The following is a 21,054-nucleotide window of genomic DNA, read 5'->3' on the forward strand; positions in this document are numbered from 1 at the left end:
ACCAGCCCACTGGAAACAGCTGATCTGGCTTTACCAGCACAGATCAGTTGAGTGCCAGCCCTGCCTTTCTTCTACAGTAAATAGTTTCACCCAACACTGAGCCAGAATACAGCATGTCTCTATTCATTTTCTTTTGGAGAAAGATAACAGATGTGACTAGAGCCTTAATGTACTTTTGCTAGATTTGCTTTTTGTAAAGAACTGATTAAGGATTAAAACCTTCAACTTTCTGAACTGCTTGAAATGTTACTATTGCTTCAAATTTATAGAGCTTTCATGACTTCAATATCCCAGTAATGCAAGCATTTGTTCTATTGTTAAAGGTATAGTGAACTGGTATCTGGGAATTTCATATGAGAAAAGGCAATTCCTGGCACGCAGCCTTAATAGACGTGCATGTATGATACAAAGCCCCGTGTGCCTTGGGAAAGTGAACTAGAGACTCAACTGGAAAGCTTTCAGACCAGTTAAAAACATAAAATATAGCTACCACAGAGCTTAATTGTACAGTGGCAGTTTCAGTTTCTGTATTGAGAGACAATTTTTTGCATTTTCTTTAGGATTGGCCCACAGCTACAGCCATACTGGACACGTTTTTAACTCTAAATGCAATGCAGAATTGCCTATCATTTCTTTGCTATACAGACTGAATATTCTGCATGAGCATTCAAAAACGCATGTTTATAGTTTGAACTTATGTTTGTGTTCTACTACCAAATGTACTGTCTACAGAGTCTTCGATGATGGGTGGTGAGGAAGATTCAAAAAGATTCAGTTACACACAGAGAAAACATATTACACATAATGTTGGGAAGGGCTAGATTACATAGTTATCGAAATATGTACAGGAGCAATCTTCATCTAGAAGTGTTTCAGGGATTCCAAATGATCACACTCAACAGCTGGGCCTATTTGTAAGATTTGGTCAATGGGAAGCTTTTCTCTGCCTTATGGTCCCCCACCCTAATACTTCTTTTTGAAAGCAGAGTGGCATGCTGCCTTATCGCTGTTGCTAATTACCCTCAAACAATGGCAATGAAAGCAGGCAAACCGATTAAGCAATGTGGCAGCCCATTTTTATGAATTTACCTTTGAAGACAAGCAAGAGAATTTTAGAGAAGTAGGTACAGGGCTTTATAAACTACAGGGAACTGCAATGGAGTATTTATTTTTGAAACTCAATGACTTCCTTGCAATTTAAGGGTGCTAATCAATAATGAATAGTTATTTTGAACAATTACAAAGATAACATGCTCTTACTAGGAAAAGAAAAGAAAGCATGCAGAATAAAGTTACAGAGGGGACCAAACTTTTTGGAGTTCCTTTATTTTGCCGTAACTTGCAACTTTTTACAAAAAGGTGTTCTATGAAATTTTTTTCAATCCCAAAGACTTGGCTTTGTGTTGAGAATTTTGTGGTAATCCTCAACTGCAAATATGCTTAAATTATCAAGTAGATTTAAAGCCACTGTTTTAAAATATGTAGTCTAGTTTTAGGGTCTCAAAATGTTAAAAACTGTAATTTACCTTGATCAGAACTAATCAAATAATCTGGATAATGCTTAGTATATATGTATGAGTATACAAACATTTAAGTACTGCTAATCGTCAGCAAATTATACTTTAAACATCAAAATTTAATCTTTGGTGATTCAGAAGGCACTCTTTTTCATGGAGTACATGCAATATGAAAAATCTAGGTTCTATTATCAACAACTGCAATTCCCCAAAATAATAGTGTCACAGAGATTAGACCAAAAGTGTGCAACAAAGTGTTTATAAAGTCCAAGTTGTTTACAGAGAGGGACCTTGGCCATGGGACTGCAGTCATATACATGACTCTCCAGCATTCGTACTAGGCACTGCTCTGCTGATGCACTGCATTGGAACCCACTGTAAACTATCTCCAACTCAACTAAGAGAAATTATTTTCTCATGAAAATCTCTTAATTTCATGAGAGAGCAGCAAAAATACAATGTACCAAAATGTGCTTTTATAAACGAACTCGGCTAGATTAAGAAACTGAACAATATTTACACTCCTGAATTTCAAGGATCTAAATCTTGTCACATACTACCCACCCAAATCCCCACCATTTTTTTAAGATGACATGAATAAGTAGGTTAAAACACTTTTGAAAAAAGGTTTTATTTCTATTTATTCATTTATGCAAGACAGTATCAGCATAGGTAATAGGAACACACTTTTAAGTTTAAAATTAATTTTCCATTTTGAAAGGTTCAGGATTTTGTCTCTTCTTTCTACCTTACTCTTTTAAATACTTCAGTCCAACAAAACAGCAGACAAAAATTTATTTCCTTCCTTTACTTAAGGTCATATTGGGATAATCAGAATTGGCTCTTTAGAATATGGGTATCATTTACAGTAACCTGGAGATTTAATCACAGAATAATATGTGTAAGAATGTTATAGCACACACACAAAAAAGTACAAAGAATTTTAAAAAGAACAAATTTCAGGGCACTTTCAAATTTTGAGGCCTAAGAAAGCTCTCTTGGGGATCCTCAAGTTAAAAGACTCCTCCCTTCAGATTCAGAATGAAAATTATTAGGGATTATAAAACAATGGGCACTGATGATATGGCCCATGGAAGCTTCATTAGGATAAGGATAAATGGAGTTTCCATGTTTTAGTGAAGGGGCAGGCCAATGAAAGAAAAGCCAGGAAGCCACTTTAAACTCATGTCCACGGCAGGTCAAATGATGCTGATACAAGTGTTTCCCTTAGAAAGGTATTATCCCATTGCTACCTTTCCAAGGCTTAGCCCACATACTGCTTATACTGCTACTTCTCTTCTTTACATCACCTATCCTAAAAGCAAACCTCCTGGAAGAATGGTGCTACAGACTGGAAAAGCAAGACTGTGGGTAGAGCAAAGGGGCTCTGGATCTCTAGTTGTTTGTCACGATTTACAATGTCTAACCAGGAGCCTAGCTAATCTAAAAATGGATTGTTAACACAACGCTAGTATATTTTTGGGCTATGCGTATTACTCAACAACTTTTGTGGTTTAGAAACGCCAAAACTAATTCGATTCTCCTGGACGTATTTTACTTTAAAAAAGAAAATATAATAAGCTAAAAAACAAAAATAAAAATCGACCTGCTCTTTAACAAATAACTAATATTTTAATGTTTTTTATAAAAACTATTCCTTTCAGATACTCTGATTAGCTTTTAAGTGACATAAAAGAAGTTTCAGCCTTCTTTAATACCAACATTTTGCACAATTTAAGATACAGCCATTGAATTTATCATTTCAAGGAAAAAAAAAGTAAAAGAAAAAAAGGAGAATGGTAACTCACTGAGAAGCTTATGTACCTAGTAAAGTTTAGTTTGTTTTGGATTCTTTAAAAATAAAAATTAGGCCCAGAATTTTAGTTATCCTAGTTACCATCCCAATCGGATATCTCTATGTGTGGATTCTAGATAAGATTAAATATTTTGAACTAATAAATGTAAGACCCACTGATTGGACTATTTGTTTAGAATCTGTTTTACTGGGTTTAGATAAGGAAAACTTCAATAAAGCCAACTATATACTGAGTTCCACTGATTAAAAATGCAGTTTTGAAAACTCTGCTTTTGTGGTAAATTTCTAGGCAAATCATAAAAGCACAATATTGTAGATATTGTACTGGTTCATAGGTACTTGTTGGAGAAGTGAAGTGCTTGTAGTTAAACAATCAAAATTCTGACCTTTCAAAATAGGTTTTCTAAAACAATTTTTCTGGAAATCAGCATTTGCTTTTAAACTCTTAAAATGTCAATTAAAAAAATCCTTACAGATAAATCTTAAAGTTATTCCTTTCAGTCTCACTTTTTTTTACTTTTAACCATATATTCAACACAGAACCAGTTTCTAAGTAAATGTCTAATGAAAAACAGTTCTAATGTAAAATAAAACTAGGCAATCTAATATAACTTGTATAGAAAATCTAAGTGTGATTTATCAAAACTCAGAATTAAATCTCTAAAATAGTGGGAAAAACTTTCAGTCTCTTCTTACTATTCAAAACCTCCAACTTCCTGTGAGACTAGAAAGTTAGCAGAGGATCAAACAGACTTAAGCACTGCCCGACTTCTTCTGAAGTGATGAACTCGTTTATCCTAGAAAAGACAGAAATAATGCTCCATTTTACTTCACTGAAAATTCCTATTACCATTATCACCTAAGACAGTTGAAAAATATTGTACTTAAAAAAGCATTTATTTTGGGTTTAAACGCTATAAATAATGAAAGAAAAGTGATCCTTTTGGGGAAGCATTCCTGAACTTTGCGATAACCAATGTACCAATGACCAGTTTTATTCAACAATTTAGTTAAAAAAGAAGTATGAGTAACTCAGAAAAAGAGGACTTAGAATCAATACCCTCTTATGTACATTAACTCATGATTTGGCAGTGATGTCCCCAAAAGACAGCTGGTGAAAAGCACATGAGAATTTTAAAAGTCCTATTTTTACTAAAATACATCTGACAGAAATCATGGCTCTAGAAGAGTAATCCACTTCAATCTGAAACCCTATGCTTTCAGGTTAAAAGATAGAAGTTTTGGCATATTTAAAGGCATATTCTTAACCTGTAATGAAGATATATAATTTTTTTTTTTTCTTTTTGCGGTACGCGGGCCTCTCACTGTTGTGGCCTCGCCCGTTGCGGAGCACAGGCTCCAGACGCGCAGGCTCCGGACGCGCAGGCTCAGCAGCCGTGGCTCATGGGCCCAGCCGCTCCACAGCATGTGGGGATCTTCCCGGACTGGGGCACAAACCCGTGTCCCCTGCATCGGCAGGCAGACTCTCAACCACTGCGCCACCAGGGAAGCCCGATATATAATGTTTTAGGAAATGAATAGAAAAATAAAAATATATGCAAAAATTTCCTTTCACTTTATGTTGCTTGCAGATGTGCAGACAGAAGAAATGAGGCCTTACAAAGAGGAATGGAGCTGAGTAAACCAGCAATAACATAATAATAGTATTTCTTCTCTACACTTTTAGCTTAACTGTGCCCTGTTCCTAGGGATTAAATTCCATTGTCACATAAAGAAGGGTGACTTCTGGAAATTATGTAATCTGTTAACAGGGTAATATCCTATTTAGGTTAAAGCCCAGAAAACTGGTCACAAACTCAACTATCTTCAGAGATCAGGCAGGATATGAAAGATTATGAAGGAGCTGGAATTTATCATGGCAACAGTGTATATCCCGCCTCAGTGCATTCTAATTCAATTAAAACAACAATAACATTTAGCTAATCAAAGTAGGTCTAGATATGCTATACAACTTCTAACTCTTAGCTCAGAGAAGCAGAAAATTCTGGAAGGTTCAAAGAGAAACTTTTAATACCAGGTAAAAATTCAAGTTTAAAGACTTGCTGGTTAAAGATTTTCTGCTTTGCAAACAAATCCTTTAGTACTACCCATTTAACCTGCAGAACCTTGGGCAAAAGTAAGCTGTCCTACAGCTCCCAGTTCTTTCCTTTTAAATTGTCCTATGCAGAATGAAACAAGAGAACAAAGATCAACTTTAAATGAATGGGTTTACTCCCCAATGAGAAGGGGGTTAAGAACTTAACTCTGCTACAGCTCTAGCCTTCTGCATTAAAGGAACTCCTAAGTATTCCTTTTAAAAACACTTTAAGCTTTATCCAATTTCCATTCATAGATGGAAAAAGCTATTCTCCTTTCCCTGTTTTAAGATACAAAGCAATGGCTTACAAATGGTTCCAAAATGGTGCATTTTAGAAAAATTCTGGCAGCTCCTTGGAAAGTTAAACATAGTTACTATGTGACTCAGCAATTCCATTCTTAGGTATATACCCAAGAGAAATAAAAACGTATATCCACACAATAACTTGTACACGAATGTTCACAGCGTTACTCATCAGAGCCCAAAAGTGGAAACAACCCAAATGTCTATCAAATAAGTGATGAATGGATACACGCAAAGTGGCAGATCCATAAATAAAAAGAAATGAAGTCCTGATACATGCTGTAACACTGATGAACCTTGAAAACATTTCGCTAAGTTTAAGTCACTCACAAAAGGTCACATATTATACTATTTATATGAAATATCCAGAACAGGCAAATTCTTAAAGAAAGGAGGTTAGTGGTTGCCTAAGGCTAGAGAGTTTGAGAGAATAGAGAGTGACTGCTAATGGGCAGGGGCTTTATTTTGGGGGTGATTAAAATATTCTAAAATTGATTGTCGTTATGGTTGCGCAACTCTGTTAATATTCTAAAAAGTACTGAATTGCACACTTTAAAATGGGTGAACTGTGGGGTATGAAAATCGTTATCTCGATAAACCTGTTACAAAAAACAACAAAAACCTTCCCTTTACTAAAAAGCACAGTATTCTTCCCCCATTGAAGCAACCGGTTCCTTTCCATATTCAGAGACTCACAACTTAAAGGGATCTTAGAGACTCATTTCAGACTTGTAAAAACTGGAGCCTTAACAAGATTTAAATGATTTGTCCAAGGTGACAGAACCAGGATCAGAAACCAGAACTTTCTTAAATTCAAACACGCATATTCTTCTCCACTTCACCAACTCTGAGTCAACTTCCATTTCTTTCTACTCAGCTCTTTTTACTACTTCATTTTACCTCTTTTCTCCCCCTCAAAACACTGTTGGTTCAAGCATCATCTGAGTGATCAATTTCTTTTCTTCTCTTTAGTCCAATACCTACGTACTCTTAAGTTTTGCTTTCTCTTTCTAAAATTTTCTCTTTTCCTATTTGGTCAAGCCAATATTCTCATTCAACTCTCATGAACCCTATCAATTACAGTATAGGCTTCTGCTAAAGATTATCTTCCCTAAGGGCAAACTACACTATATCAAGATTTGAGCAGCTAGAATACACTGCCACTTAAAACTCACTCACAGATTTACTGGGTTACAGTCAAAAGCTAACAGTTCAATTACTGATATATGCTCTATGTAGTATCAAAATATATAGACCACAGAAAAAAGATACTTTATGGCTGACAAGTGTGCTTTTTATCCTGTACACTATTCCTTTCATACCTTGAAGTACTCTTCTTGAGTAACAAAGGAGCTTCTCAATCTGTTCTCTGGATTAAACAGACAAGATACCACTGTCTGTATGCTTCGGTCCACAGACTTCTGAAACACAGAAGTTTTCGGTAAAGACTATTCCTCCTTTTACTCACTGGGAACAAGCTTTTTGAAAAAGTTTAATGAACACATACACTTATTTCTAAAGAATTCTCAGGTAATTTTGTAATACGTGCCACATGTCACTTAGTGTGTAACTTTTGTACCAAATTTAAGAATTATTTCAGAAACTTAGTGATAGAGTACTGATTTAAAAAGCTCAATTAGTCAAGCCCTAAGATACTTGCTTAAGCCTCTTTAATTTTTCCTGTTAGATAAAAAACAGTGAACTTCAACGTTTCAAGAAACATTTAGGTTAAACTTTGGTAATATAATTATACTGTAAGTTATTTCGATATTTTTTCAAATTTTAAGTTGTGTAACAAATCTGGGAATTTTTTCACCCCACAGTTCAGTAGTTCTCAACATCTTTCCACTGAGAAACACATGAACGAAGTACACATACTCCAAGGGGAATCATCCTATGTTATTATGCACATTCCAATCACATCGATTACTTCCATATTCTCACCCATACGAGAAAACACAGAATTCAAGAGTGAGGGCACTGTTATTATAGGGATCTGCTCTAATGATAAAAAAGAAACAACTCTGCCTGTTTTAATATTTCAATTACTAGTGGCTCCACCACTCTTGAGAGCTGCTACCATATATAATGTTACGGAGAGAATACCGTAAATAACTGTATATTATTATTTAGCTAAATAAATGTTTAAATTGGCAAAAGACAAAGTAGATATAATTCGTACTAATTCCTCTTTTGAAGAGTAGGATTCTTGAGGAAACCAACCCACTCCACCAAATCATGTTAATACAATATTAAACTACGGTTAAAAAACAACAACAAAAAAACCCCAATGAAAACAGAACAGAGGGAAGGACTACTGAATCAGCAACTATATATACACACTGAAAGTTTGGGGATGCCTAAAATTTCATTAACTTTTATGTAAATTGCAAAGTTATTAGTCAATGACTCAAGCTCTGTAACGTATTTAAATTTGGGCAAAGATGCTTGCTTCTCAAATGGCCATTATTAAAACCTGAAAAACAATAAAAATATAAATATTAATAAGCAAAATTAGATGTTTGCCTTTTGTGGGCCATTTCCAGAGGATGCAGTAGCTTCATGAACTGAGCATTCACTTGGCAAAACTTCAACTCCTGGATCAACTTCATTACAGTGGTAGTTAACGGCTGTATAAGTCTACATTTAAAATGATAAAAGTGTAATTAAAGAGATGTACATTAGATACATTTCTAAATCTATTCTTCAAAATGGTGAGCTGACACTGAAAGTCTAAATGTGGATTGTGAAGTTCAATTACATTACTTCAGAAACTATTTCAAACTGTAGAGTTGAAATGCAATAAGGCAATTTTTTATTTTGAAATGTCAACACAATCAGAATTAGGACAATTTCCCTAAGAAAAAGAAACTCCAACATATAGTAAGGGAATGAGAAGGGAATTTCCTAGTGCCTGAGAATTTCAGCTCATACTATATCCTTCGAATATCCAATCTTGATGAAAGACAGAAGGTAACAAAGGCTCAGGTGTTTTAGAGGTAGCACCCTCTCTTGTTTTTTTTTCCTTTTCTTATATAACATATAACAGTACTGACAGCAAAACATTTTTGCTTCTCTTCATCACATTTTTTATGGCAAGAAAACTAGAGGCAGATTCAATACTAATTCTAAATCCCTGGAGTTAGAATTAGCATAGTTATTAAATAACTACCTTTCTTGATTACATATTCTATCAACAAGTAACTGAGCACTTGTTGTATGCAGGGCAGCCATTGCTTAAGTACACACACAACAACCTGAGAAACAAAAAGCACAGTTTCTCCCATGGGAGTATATACTTGGGTTGACAAGAAATAAAACATAACACATAATGTAAAAGAGCATTTAAAATATTTCTAGGCATACTTGATATTGCAAAAGGTCAAGAAATATATAATAACTGAACAGTAAAATACTTTAAAATATATAATAAACAGTAAAAAACTTTAAAATAGGAAGTACATGTTTTGCTAATTCACCTTACCGGAGAAATAACATAACTCCTTTGTTCCCCAACAGGCCACTGCGGTGGCATCTTAGAAAAAAAAAGGAAATAATTATTTAAATATACCTTCACATTTTCACAAAGATATGAGATAGACAATGTTGAGGTATCTGTCATGCTGGCTCCTTGACCTTGTTGTAATAAAAGAAACAAAATGGAAGAATAAAGTACTTTCTGTTTCTGATACCTAAGGATTTTATTGTTACTTTCATATATAAACTCCATCTTTTTCTCAATTTTCTGGAGTTGGTCTACAGGAAAACTCAAACATACAGTTCTTTGAATATATTACCATAGATATCGTCATATCCATGGGCAGAAATTCAGAGAACTACTATTGTAGCAGCCAGCTAAAATAAACACTATCAAACATAATTGGAGTTCAATGCTCTAAGAACTGAGTAATCATTTTATTTCAACCTATGCCATTAGAAAAACTCATAAAAGTCAGCCTCGATGTTTCAGCTATTTGACAGAAAAGATGAAGAACACATGTTGAAATATGTAAGGGGACACCAAATCTTGTACAAGAGGAAGCTTCTTCCTAAACTCATTCCTGTCAAAAGCTTCTTTCTAAGTTCATTCCCTTATTTCTAAGTAATAGAGAAGCCCTAATTCTAGACTAATTCCAACTTTTTTCTTAAATTTTAAGCACACTCAACTACTTTAAATGACAAACTATTAGGGAAATTTACATAAATAAAGGCCTCAATAATATTCCAATGTAAATCATTTTGATCCCTCTTAAATTACCTGATAATTATAAACAGGCAGCTGATATCCAGTGATAACCTGAACTGGTGAACTTGGATAAGGAGGATAAGCCTGAAAATAAATTTTACAGAAAGAATGAATGAACGAGATATATTTTTAAAAATCAGAAAGAAGGAATATTATTCCCAATGTAACAAAAATATGAAAATAAGGAAATCTTAGTTTTTTCATATACAATGCAAGATTCTATTTGAGTGACTGGCTTCATGAAGAAATAAGCATTCTCTGTCAAATGTTAGTCTTTTGGGCTGGGAGAAGGAAGAGATAAATAAGGTGAGTGACTGATTTTGCCAGCCTAAGTTTACCTTATCTGTATATTTATTCCCATCCAGAAGTTCTTTCTTACATGATGATAAGACTCTATCAGAATAGATTTCCATGTTAGAGTTGTATTAATGTATGTGTTTTCTTTTTTTGTAAAAATACTTTCAAGCAGTTTTGTATTCCTTTGACAGTATTTCGGGGTAACGTGGGATCCTCCTACAGACTTTCTGGCTCTTTCTGTATTTCACTTCTAAAAGTTAAGGGCAGTTTATTACCCCAAACTAGAAAAAAGACAATACAATGTCTTGTATCTTTCAAAAGGTATTTATTGATTGAAAATATCTAGGTAGTAGCATACATAAATATACCAGAATAGGTAATAATACCTCATGGTAAATGTTAGGAACAAGTAGGGCTTTTCTTCTATCTGTGTTTTAAGTAAGAAAAGTATAAAAAGATATATCCTACACTTCAGGTAGATGGAAAATGTAAACAAATGAGAGACACTGCAGAACTACTTCACTATTATTTTCTTTCTTTTCCTAAAAATAAAATGTCTTTTAAACTGAAGAAAGTAAACTGAACTAAGAAGAAAATAAATATTATCAATGGGAGATAAGTATTCCAAATCCCACTTCAAATATTAAAGTAACCAAGACAAGACAAATTATATGCCAGAAACTCATAGAGTTTACAAATATAGTTAAGTCACCAGAAATTTATCCATTCTAGAACCATAATACATCCAGAAATCAACAATCTATATGAGAAGGCATCTGGAAATCATTGCAAATAAAGAATAGCTGACCCTAGAAAAGAACAAACCAAACAAACACATGAGGAAAGCTGCCTTCAAATATTCTAGGAGTTATCTGGGAAAAAAAAAAAGATATATTCTATGTGGCTACAGCCATTAGTTCTAAGATAAAGGCTTACAAACTATATAGAAGCAGATTTTAGCTTAGTATAAGAAGTAACACTGGGCTTCCCTGGTGGCGCAGTGGTTGAGAGTCCGCCTGCCGATGCGGGGGACACGGGCTCGTGCCCCGGTCCGGGAGGATCCCACATGCCGCAGAGCGGCTGGGCCCGTGAGCCGTGGCCGCTGAGCCTGCGCGTCCGGAGCCTGTGCTCCGCAACGGGAGAGGCCGCAACAGTGAGAGGCCCTCGTACCGCCAAAAAAAAAAAAAAGTAACACTAAGAATGACAGATTTCTAACAGGAGTAACAGATGTCCCGTCACTCAAAAATATTCAAACAGGAATAATATTGTCACTTATTATGGAAATTGTTGACGTAATTCCACAGAGAGTAAGAAGTGAGACTGGCTTAATTTTTAAGGTGCCCCCATCTCATTGTATAAGATTTCTAATAGCATACACACAACAAACAGGAATGTAGGTAATTCTTACCTGAACATACTGAGTAATAGGGCTCATCATGGTTGGAGGCTGCATGTAAGCTTCCGTGTGTGGATTACTCCAGACACTCTGAAACTGTGGTGGAGGAGGAGGATTAAAAACCAAAGGACGTGGCTGCACATGATAAGCACCTTTTTAAAGAAAAGAAAACAAAGCCTATTTTTAGTTCTCTGAAAAGCTACACATGTCAACGAGAACAATTCCTTTCTTTACTCACATAAAGTTTGTTTCCTAATTGCAGGGCCCAGTTTCAGCTTTTTACCATGGAAATTTATCTGTGACTGAAAATAAAACAGTAACAAAACTAGAATCAATGTCTAAATCTTTACTTCCAAGACTTTGGTAAACACGCAAGTTCTCTAAAATTACTACTATCGGAGAAGATCAGTGCTAAAAACATACCAAATCAAAATTTATCAGCCTGAAGCTACCTTACTTACCTTCACTACTCTAATCAAATGTTGAGAGGTGTTGTGGAATTTGATCAAAAACCTTTACTATCTTTCCTGTCTCTGGATCATGAGGCTGGATGCCCAATCAAAAATAAACAGGTTCTCACAAGTTATGTAAGATTATTCTAAGTCTGGATTTCAAACAGAAAGTATATTTATTTCTATACATTATACAAGACTAAGTAAATATTCAGGACTCAAAAACAATACTGAACACTGCATCCATAAGGTAATTAAGAGAGTTTTTCCCAAAAGAAGATTACTTACTTCTACTATCTTCTGCACATCCACGTCATTATAAAATGAAACAAATCCATAGCTAGAAAGGCAAATAAATGAGTATAAAATCACTACCGTAACAGTACATGGTTTGAAACTTCATTATTCCATGAAATAACTGACAGAAGTAATAATGATAAAGGATGAAGAATATACTGAGATAAATAATTGTAAGACGTACATGATAGATCCTCTATAAATACTACTGTTTTATTTTCCTACGGTCATTTGTATTAGAATGCACAAAGATTAACAGAAAATTCATACCTATGAACCTGAATTTAACTTACTATCTATGGTAAGATAGTTAAAATTTAAGATACTGTGAAATGTGTGAAGAAAACAATTCTTCAATATAACTGATTAATCCACTTAAGTGAAACAAATGAAGATGGGAAACATTTAAATACAAACACTAGGCAAATGATTAAATAAAAGAGCTGGCAACAAACTTTTATCTTCTACATGAAAGGAATTACAAAGTAACAAATTACATTTATACAAATGTTATAATACCAGATTTGAAATTTTATTTTCTGAAACTCTATAGATGCTATAGTTCAGATATTTATTATAATTTATATTGAACATATGTTTCACTTACCCTTTGGACACACCACTTCGATCAGTGATTATCTTCACTTCTTTTACTGAACCATATTTAGCAAAGAAGTTTTTAATTTCGGTTTCATCCATCTATGAAGAAAAATTTGACTTCAAGATTAAAAATTCAACATTCAAAATTTTCAATTATACTATAAAGAAGATTTGATGATGTGCAAGTATCTCCTCCACGTATCCCCAAACCACCTGTAGTTCTTTGTCAAAGATATTTTTAGTCCCTATTAGGTTAAACATAAAGACAATCCCCCCAAAAAGCCTTATGTTTACAACAGGGCCCAAATCCCACTATTCACAAAATACTTTTTAAAATAAATGAAACATGAATACAATACCCTAACATCAATCCCACCAACGAAAACAGTGTTCGGCATGATTCTGCCTTCTGGTAAAACATAGCCTTGGCTGGTGGCAGCTGATGAAGACTGGGTGCTGGCCTCTCTGGAGATGGTTGAGTTTGGAGTGTCAGGATCTGCAGCAGACTGTAATTTGGAAAGCAGATATCACCACTAGACATACAGGCTAAAATGACGGATGATATGAAATATAATTTATGTTTTTAAAATACAAAATATTTTCATATAAATTACTTTCATTGTAAGTTAGTCATCAATATAGCTTAGTTCAGGCTCAAGGTCTAGGGTAATCAGCATGAAATTTTAACAGAAGGGTATATAGTACTTTCTCAAACCCAGTGTCACTCACCACTGCCCTGGTACAGTGCTGTGGCAGAATACTGATTTTATATTGAGTTTGTGAAATCCTACGTGAACTGGTTAAGTAATTAGAAAGTTCAGCTTTGTAAAAAGTAAAGTTACTAAAATCATCCTGTTGTATGTCAATAAGCAAATTCTCATTTTTCTGAGTACCTTATTCAAAAGTATGGTTTTAAAGATACCATTTTTTTTTAAAGTTGCATCAAAAAGGAAACAAGAAAGTTTTAAACCAATTTGTTTTGCCTCATCTTCCTATTCACCAAAACTAACACGGACTTTATAATTTTAACACTCCTTGTGTTAGTATGCCTGCTTTACTTTGGAAATGGATCATGAAAACATCATTTGCTCACATATCATAGCTCCTGCTTAAAAAAAAAGGGTTTATAATCCTCTTCCCTAATGGTAGGGTGTTCATAGCATCTTTAAAATAATGTTTTTCTTCTTGAATAATACCAAGTAAGTCCTACTGATAATTCTAATTTTCACAAGGGGCTGATAGATACAAATGATATCATCTTTATTTTCAGAGACCCACACAAGAAACTTATTATTTTTCTGAATTCTGGTCAGAACTCTGTCTTTAGGCTTCCCACACTGAGATTAATGTAGATTTTTCTGAATCAGAATTTACTGGTAATACATATTTCGGAAACAAAAACTGATTTAGCCAGGAGATCTAAAAATTGATTTAGTCAGACATTTGTGTCCCTTACTAAGTTATAAATCACTTACTTGGCAGTTATTTATCTCTTGGAAAACTTCTTTGAGAATGAAGTGAGATAACATCTGTGAATTCGTTTTGTAAACTATAAAGTGGTATGCCAATACGGTTAGCATCCTGGTATCTGAATTTATTTTCAATAGGTTAAAGAAAGGTTTCTTTCCTGGTTTTACGATTTATGTACTTATTTTGTAGATACTCTATTAATTAACAACTAACTTGAGTTGGAACCTCAGAAAACTAGTTTATGGCACATTTGCTCATTTGAAATTCATTTATGAAGTGCCTATTGATTATAAGTAGTAAATATAAAAGGCTGCAAGAGAGAGATATAGCTATTACACTTCAGCTTATAAAGGAAAACAAAAGCAAGGACAAAAGAAACCAACCGATACATATTTTTTAAAAGATAAGCAAAATAATTTTTACAGAAATTAGTTACAATAATGAAAAGCAGGTAGAGTTCCTACTTTGTTAAGTGTTAGAAATTACTGATAAATTTAAGATTCTACAAGCTGCTGTACTAATTAGCTATGAAATCAAAATTGTTAAATTACCAAATTTGAGTGTTTGGGCTTTTCTCTATTAATTTGTGTTCTTACTTGCTATTCAGTGTTTCTGTTTGAATAGTTCCTGATTCTTTCCTTTAACTATGGTACAGTGATATTCCAAGACAATAAAATCAGAGAAAGTAAAAACTATTTCTAAAGCTTTTCCATTTTTAAATGTTTTATAATTTTATTTTTTTTCTAAATGGGACTATATTACATAAGTCACATACCTTGAACTATCGAGAAATTTGACTAGATTTCCCTTCGTGACAGACAATTTACCAATCTCTTTCAATTAGCTCACATTCAAAAACCCAAAACAGGAATAAAACAAAATAGCGGTTCTGAAATTCTTATAGACTTTTCTCCTTCTCAATTTTCCGTTCGTTTGTGGATGAACTTTGGATACCTTTTTATCTGACAAACTATTTATAATATTAGCTGTCTGTGAACCACAATGGATAAATGTATTTTAAATTAGAGGTATAACATTAGGCCAGAAAACTGTGCCAGATTATAAAGAGTTATGATAATATACTGATTTTCAACCGGGGAAGATTTTGTGGCCCGGGGGCATTTTTGGTTGTCACAATTGAGGGGTGTACCTGGTATCTGGGTGGCAGAGGCCAGAGATACAGTAAGCATCCTATAACGCAAAGGAGAGCCTCCCACAACAAAGAATTATCTGGCCCCAAATTTGCACAGGGTCACAGCTGAGAAACCTGTGATAGTGTTGCCAGAATCGAAGAGGGAAGTTCTAATTCCTTTTTTTATGCGGTACACGGGCCTCTCACTGTTGTGGCCTCTCCCGTTGCGGAGCACAGGCTCCGTACGACGCGCAGGCTCAGTGGCCATGGCTCATGGGCCCCGCCACTCCGTGGCACGTGGGATCTTCCCGGACCGGGACACGAACCCATGTCCCCTGCATCGGCAGGCAGACTCTCAACCACCTCGCCACCAGGGAAGCCCGGAAGTTCTAATTCTTATATCCTATTTACAAAAGTAAAATGGATGTCTGAGACAACTAAACAGTAATTTGCGAAAAAGAAAAAAGCCATTAGATATTATAGAAAGTTTGGTTTCGGGTTGGGTTGTACAAATTGACTGTCTGCTTAATTGAGGTATTAAGTATAAAACTGATCAAATCATTTCACTAGTGTCATAATGTCTTAAGGAAGGCATCGTTATGTCCGTCCTAGTCCTGAGCCAGCAGATGGTGCTCAAAGCTAAAGTAAGGAAAGTACTCCATTTTAAGACGCCTGAACAATAGGGATTTTAAAACTTTGCCTGTGTGTGTATTTACATACAGTTATAACTTATATATACAAATCCAGAACCATACACAACCTTTGGTTACTTCTAAACTATTGCTAAAAATACTTCACAAATGAATTCTTAGGCTAAAGCAAAAAGTTTGGTGAAGAATTCATCTTACCTACCAACAGCATGTAGAAAATAAACTGCATGTAAATTAAATGAAAGAAATAACTATTTTTCTTAATTACACCTTCAAGTGAGTTGATGGGTTCTGAAATGAGTAATTCTGGAATATTAAGTAGGGGTGAACTTGGAGGCCATCATATACACAATTCTCGTCACTGCTATTCACAGTAATTCCCTTTTATATCTGGATGACCAAATGACAAAGATAACTAAAAGCTGGAAAAAAAACCTTTATCATTACTAAAGCTTCTGGGATGTCCGCTCTTTGACATTTTATTCAACTATTATATCTTCATGCAAGCAAACTGAAATAATTTGCAATCATCAGTGTCATATCCACAGAAGGAAGTAGTTATTAAAGAGAAAAGGAAATTCTATTAAGGAAATAGTAAATGAAAATCAGAATAAAACCCTTTAAGTAAATCAAATAATGGACTCTGGGGGGCAGGGGGAATCCAAACAATAAACAAACAATCCTGGGAAAGCTAAGGAAGAAAAGGCAAGAATAAAAAAATACACATTAGTCCTGAAAAAACGGAATATGAGTACGGATTAGAATGCTCTGTAGGAGTAAGTTTGGAAATCTTGATGATATGACTAACCTTCCAGAGAAATGAACTTTTAAAGACAATCTTAAGAAAAGAAAGAGCACTCAATTCCTGGGTCAGTTTCACTGGGAGTTTTCTCAAACTGTGAAGAAACAGGTAATTTGTGTGTGGAGGGCAAGTGGGGTGCTAAGAGGGGGGCGCACCTAGACAGAAACAACAGTAGACAGGAGAGAGAGTGGAAGAGAAGGAAAATTCAAATGTTTTAAAAATTTTTTCAGAGAAAAGAAAAAGAATATTTCTCAATGCATTTAATAAAACTAATACCATCTAAATAGCAAAATCTGGTTAAGATGGTCCACCCCTGCCCCCAACACTGAGATGCAAAATTCTAGCAGCATACAAAAAAATATACAATTAAGAACAGTTTACATTGTAAATTCAAGGATGGTTCATTCTTAGGAAATCTGTTACTGTAATTCACCACTGCAAAAGCATTTGATAAAATACAGCATCCATTTCTTAATTTTTAAAAAACCCAAGTAAAATAAAAACATCTTATTTTCTATTGATCTAAATCTAGGCTATCATCAAGCTTAAAGTGAAACATGGTAGTAATTTACATTAAAATTAGAAATAAGGGTCTCTCCTTATCACACCTATAAATTTTTTCCTATATGACTAATGTATTACTATAGAGTTGTTATAAATCACCAAGAAAAGATAAATATGCAAATAGAAAGGTGGATTAAGAATTAAAAAAAAAAGAAATGGAAAAAGCTAATGACAAACTTCAACTTCACTAATGATAAAAGAAAAAGTACATCAACACAGTGAAATATTTTCCAGTTATTAGACTGGCAACTTTAAAAACTGCAATACCTTTCATTGGAAAGTGTGTGGAGAAGGGGTCACACTACACACCACCAGTGGGAATACATACTGGTACGTGCTTTATCAAGAGTTACTAAGAAAAATGTATCATAATTCAAAATCGTTATAAAATGGGCATAACCTTTTCACCCAGTGATTCCACTCCTGGCAATTTATTTCAAGTTATTAAGAGAATAAACATGCCAAAACATTTGCACAAACATACTCATTATGGTATTGTTTTAACGTAAACAAATTATTCATTATAAGGGAATTAGTAAAATTAAGTAATGGTAATATAGAAATATATAATTTTTGGTAAAATAACTAAGTATATATTCAAAATTATTTTAAATTTCTCTTTGGAATAAGGCCCACTACACTAAGTGAAGAATATAGGTTGTAAGATAGTATTATATAGCACGGGAAAATTTTTATAAAATAAAATGTACCTGTATATATGCAATACATGCTTGAAAACAATCTGAAAGGGCATGCATACGTACATCAAAACTTCAATAGTGGTTAAATGTTGGGATTAAGATGGACCTCTACTCCCTTACATTGATTACCTTCCAATGAGTTAACGTATTAATTTTTTTTTTTTTTTTGCGGTACGCGGGCCTTTCACTGTTGTGGCCTCTCCCGTCGCGGAGCACAGGCTCCGGACGCGCAGGCTCAGCGGCCATGGCTCACGGGCCCAGCCGCTCCGCGGCATGTGGGATCTTCCCGGACCGGGGCACGAACCTGTGTCCCCTGCATCGGCAGGCGGACTCTCAACCACTGTGCCACCAGGGAAGCCCAACGTATTAGTTTTGTATCAGAAAAAAAATCAATGAAGTTATTAGCATTTCCCCCCTTTTCCTCTAAAAAGAGGAGAGAACAAAGTTGGAAATAATTACAGTAACTCAGATTATTAATTATTGATATGGATACGTACATGACATAATTATTACAAAGTTACATACAATCACAAATTTTTACTTTAAAATTTATATGTTCTAATAAATTGTATATAAAGTTCCTCCCTTTGCCTCTAAAAATACAGAAAATAATAGTTATTACACTACCGACAACTACACATATATAATACACCTGTGACTTGATGGTTGGTCAAGTGTTCTCAGAGCTGTACCTTGAGGTGGTGAAATCAACTAAATGCACTTAACAAAACTCACATAAATGTCACCCAACAGAGCATGTAATACTCTAGGGACATTTTGTTGAAGGTTTCTGGTTTCTCTTTGGGAAAAGTGTTCCCCGGGGTTAAAAACTGCTAGACTTCCCCAACCTGCGGCCGCTCAGAGGCGTGGACAGCGCCGACCTCGTAGGGAAATGATGGCGTCAGGTGAGCTTCCGCCCCGCGGTCCCCGCTGCCGCCACCGCGCAGGCACAAGGCTGCCCCAGGAGCACCGTGGGATCGAGCTCTCCAGGTCTCGACACGCCCCCAAAGTCCCGCCAGGAAGCCCGACCCCAGCCCCGAGCCGGACCCGTGGGGCCCCGCCTCCCGAGGTGGCTTGGGCCCGGCTTCCGCATCTGCACGGAGGCACCCCTGAGGCCACGACACGCGGTGCTCGGCAGGCACGACGCCATCTCGCGGAGGCCTCACCGCCTAGCTCCTCAGAATAAGCGCGGGAAGAGAGACTTCTAGGGTGGGGTGGGGGTGGGGCGGAGCGGGGTCCCCGCCCCCCAGTCCACGGCGGAGGCCGAAAGCCCCTCCACACCCTGGCTGCGGTGGCGGCGGGATGGCCGCGGGGCTTGCACGTGCTGGGCGGGGCCCCGGGCACTCCCTTCCCACAGCCAGGCCTCCTGCCCCTCCGCCAGCCCTCAACGCCCTGTAGACCGTGCTGGACCGCCTCCCCCTTGCCCTCAGGCCGGGCCCAAGTACAGGAAAGCCGGGTGGCCCCGCTCTCGGCTCCCGTTCCCCCGCCCCCTTCAGCGCCCCAGCCGCCCTGAGGACCCCCTCAGGCCTCGTCCACTCACCATGATGGCGGCAGCCCGTGTTCCCACAGAGGGGCTCGAGAAGGAGCTGAGGCTGGCTTCAGGCACCGGGGCTGCTGTTAGGCCTGCTCGTACCCACCGCCCAGCTTGACTGGGCAGAGGAAGCAGAGGTGGACAAGCGAGGAGAAGCTGAGGCTGCTGGTTAGACCGAGGGGCGCAGGGGGACTGAGGCGTGGCCGGAGCGCCGGACGTGGCTCCTGCGTAGGGTGAGGGGGGCTCGTCGGAAAGACGCGTCAGCCAATGGGCGGCCGCGCCGCCGTCCCCAATGGCGGGGGGCGGGGGGACTCGCGGGGCACGACTGCGCCGGCCGGGGGGCACGCAGGGGTCGCGCGCGGGCCGGCATCGTGCCCCTCCCCCCCCTCCGCCCCAGGCACCGGCCCCAGACGAAGGGGCCCACCGACCCACAGAGACAGGCATCACCCCAAAAGTGCCTTAGAGGCATAAGTATGCATTCTCAAATATGTGTTAAAATTAAAAACAAACTTTTAATGTGTCCAGGCGCTGGGATCAAAATGGCGTCCTGAAGTCACAGGATTAGCCCGATCGATGGCGATTATTGCTATCATCGGCTGCAGAATCAATTGAAATGCCAACAGAAATAGAAAATAGAAACACCTATATGGAGAACAAGGAGGGAGACATCAGAAGTCCAGAAACTTGGACTACTTTCTGTCAAGTCTGAGGGAGATGGGGTTGGATTGGAAGGAACACCAGTTAGGGCAGGCCAACTTGGTGTTCAAGACGTTCATGTTTTCAAGAAATAGTTATCTAGGTCAGCGATTTGCCGGATACCCAAGGTGTAGGAGTGAACAAAACAGCCAAACATTCCTTCGCTCCGGGAGTTCAAGTTGTGAGGGGGAGAATTTTTCTTCTAGGCCTTACAGGAAGCTAGGCCTGCCTAGAGAATTCTAGAACTTTCTCAAGGTCGGAGAAACAGGGCCTAGAGCAAGGGAGAGCTGTGGGGCAGTTGGTGGAGAAAGTCACATAACTTTGGGAAACACTGCAGCACCCTGTATCCACAGGGGGTAACTGACTGTGACTTTTATCCTCCAACTTCACTTTGGTACTGATGAAAAGTTAGAAAATGTTACTTTGTGAGCTGGCAAAATGGTGGTCATCTGTAACCGGAAAACTGACCACAAACAGCTAGCATTA

At 37.0% G+C, this 21,054-nt stretch overlaps 1 protein-coding gene across 2 annotated transcripts; it reads right to left on the bottom strand.

Moving 5' to 3' along the window:
- Positions 1-2,146: 2,146 nt before the first annotated feature.
- DAZL (deleted in azoospermia like) lies at positions 2,147-20,001 on the bottom strand. Of its 2 annotated transcripts, XM_029214720.1 has the most exons (12): positions 19,882-19,999; positions 13,382-13,528; positions 13,030-13,121; positions 12,414-12,465; positions 11,912-11,975; positions 11,686-11,825; positions 9,993-10,064; positions 9,219-9,269; positions 8,261-8,374; positions 7,057-7,155; positions 4,030-4,130; positions 2,147-2,390 (listed from the first exon to the last, which is right to left on the bottom strand). In XM_029214720.1, the coding sequence occupies exons 1-11, from the start codon at positions 19,882-19,884 to the stop codon at positions 4,077-4,079; spliced, it is 888 nt and encodes a 295-aa protein (XP_029070553.1). In that variant the 5' UTR covers positions 19,885-19,999; the 3' UTR covers positions 2,147-2,390; positions 4,030-4,076. The 2 variants fall into 2 exon arrangements, with proteins under 2 accessions (XP_029070553.1, XP_029070552.1); XM_029214719.1 differs by having other exon boundaries at positions 2,147-4,130; positions 19,882-20,001.
- Between the last annotated feature and the right edge of the window lie 1,053 nt (positions 20,002-21,054).

The sequence above is a fragment of the Monodon monoceros genome, unplaced genomic scaffold (assembly GCF_005190385.1).
Source record: "Monodon monoceros isolate NGI ecotype Baffin Bay Population unplaced genomic scaffold, NGI_Narwhal_1 Super_Scaffold_11, whole genome shotgun sequence".
In the NCBI taxonomy this organism is placed as follows: domain Eukaryota; kingdom Metazoa; phylum Chordata; class Mammalia; order Artiodactyla; family Monodontidae; genus Monodon; species Monodon monoceros.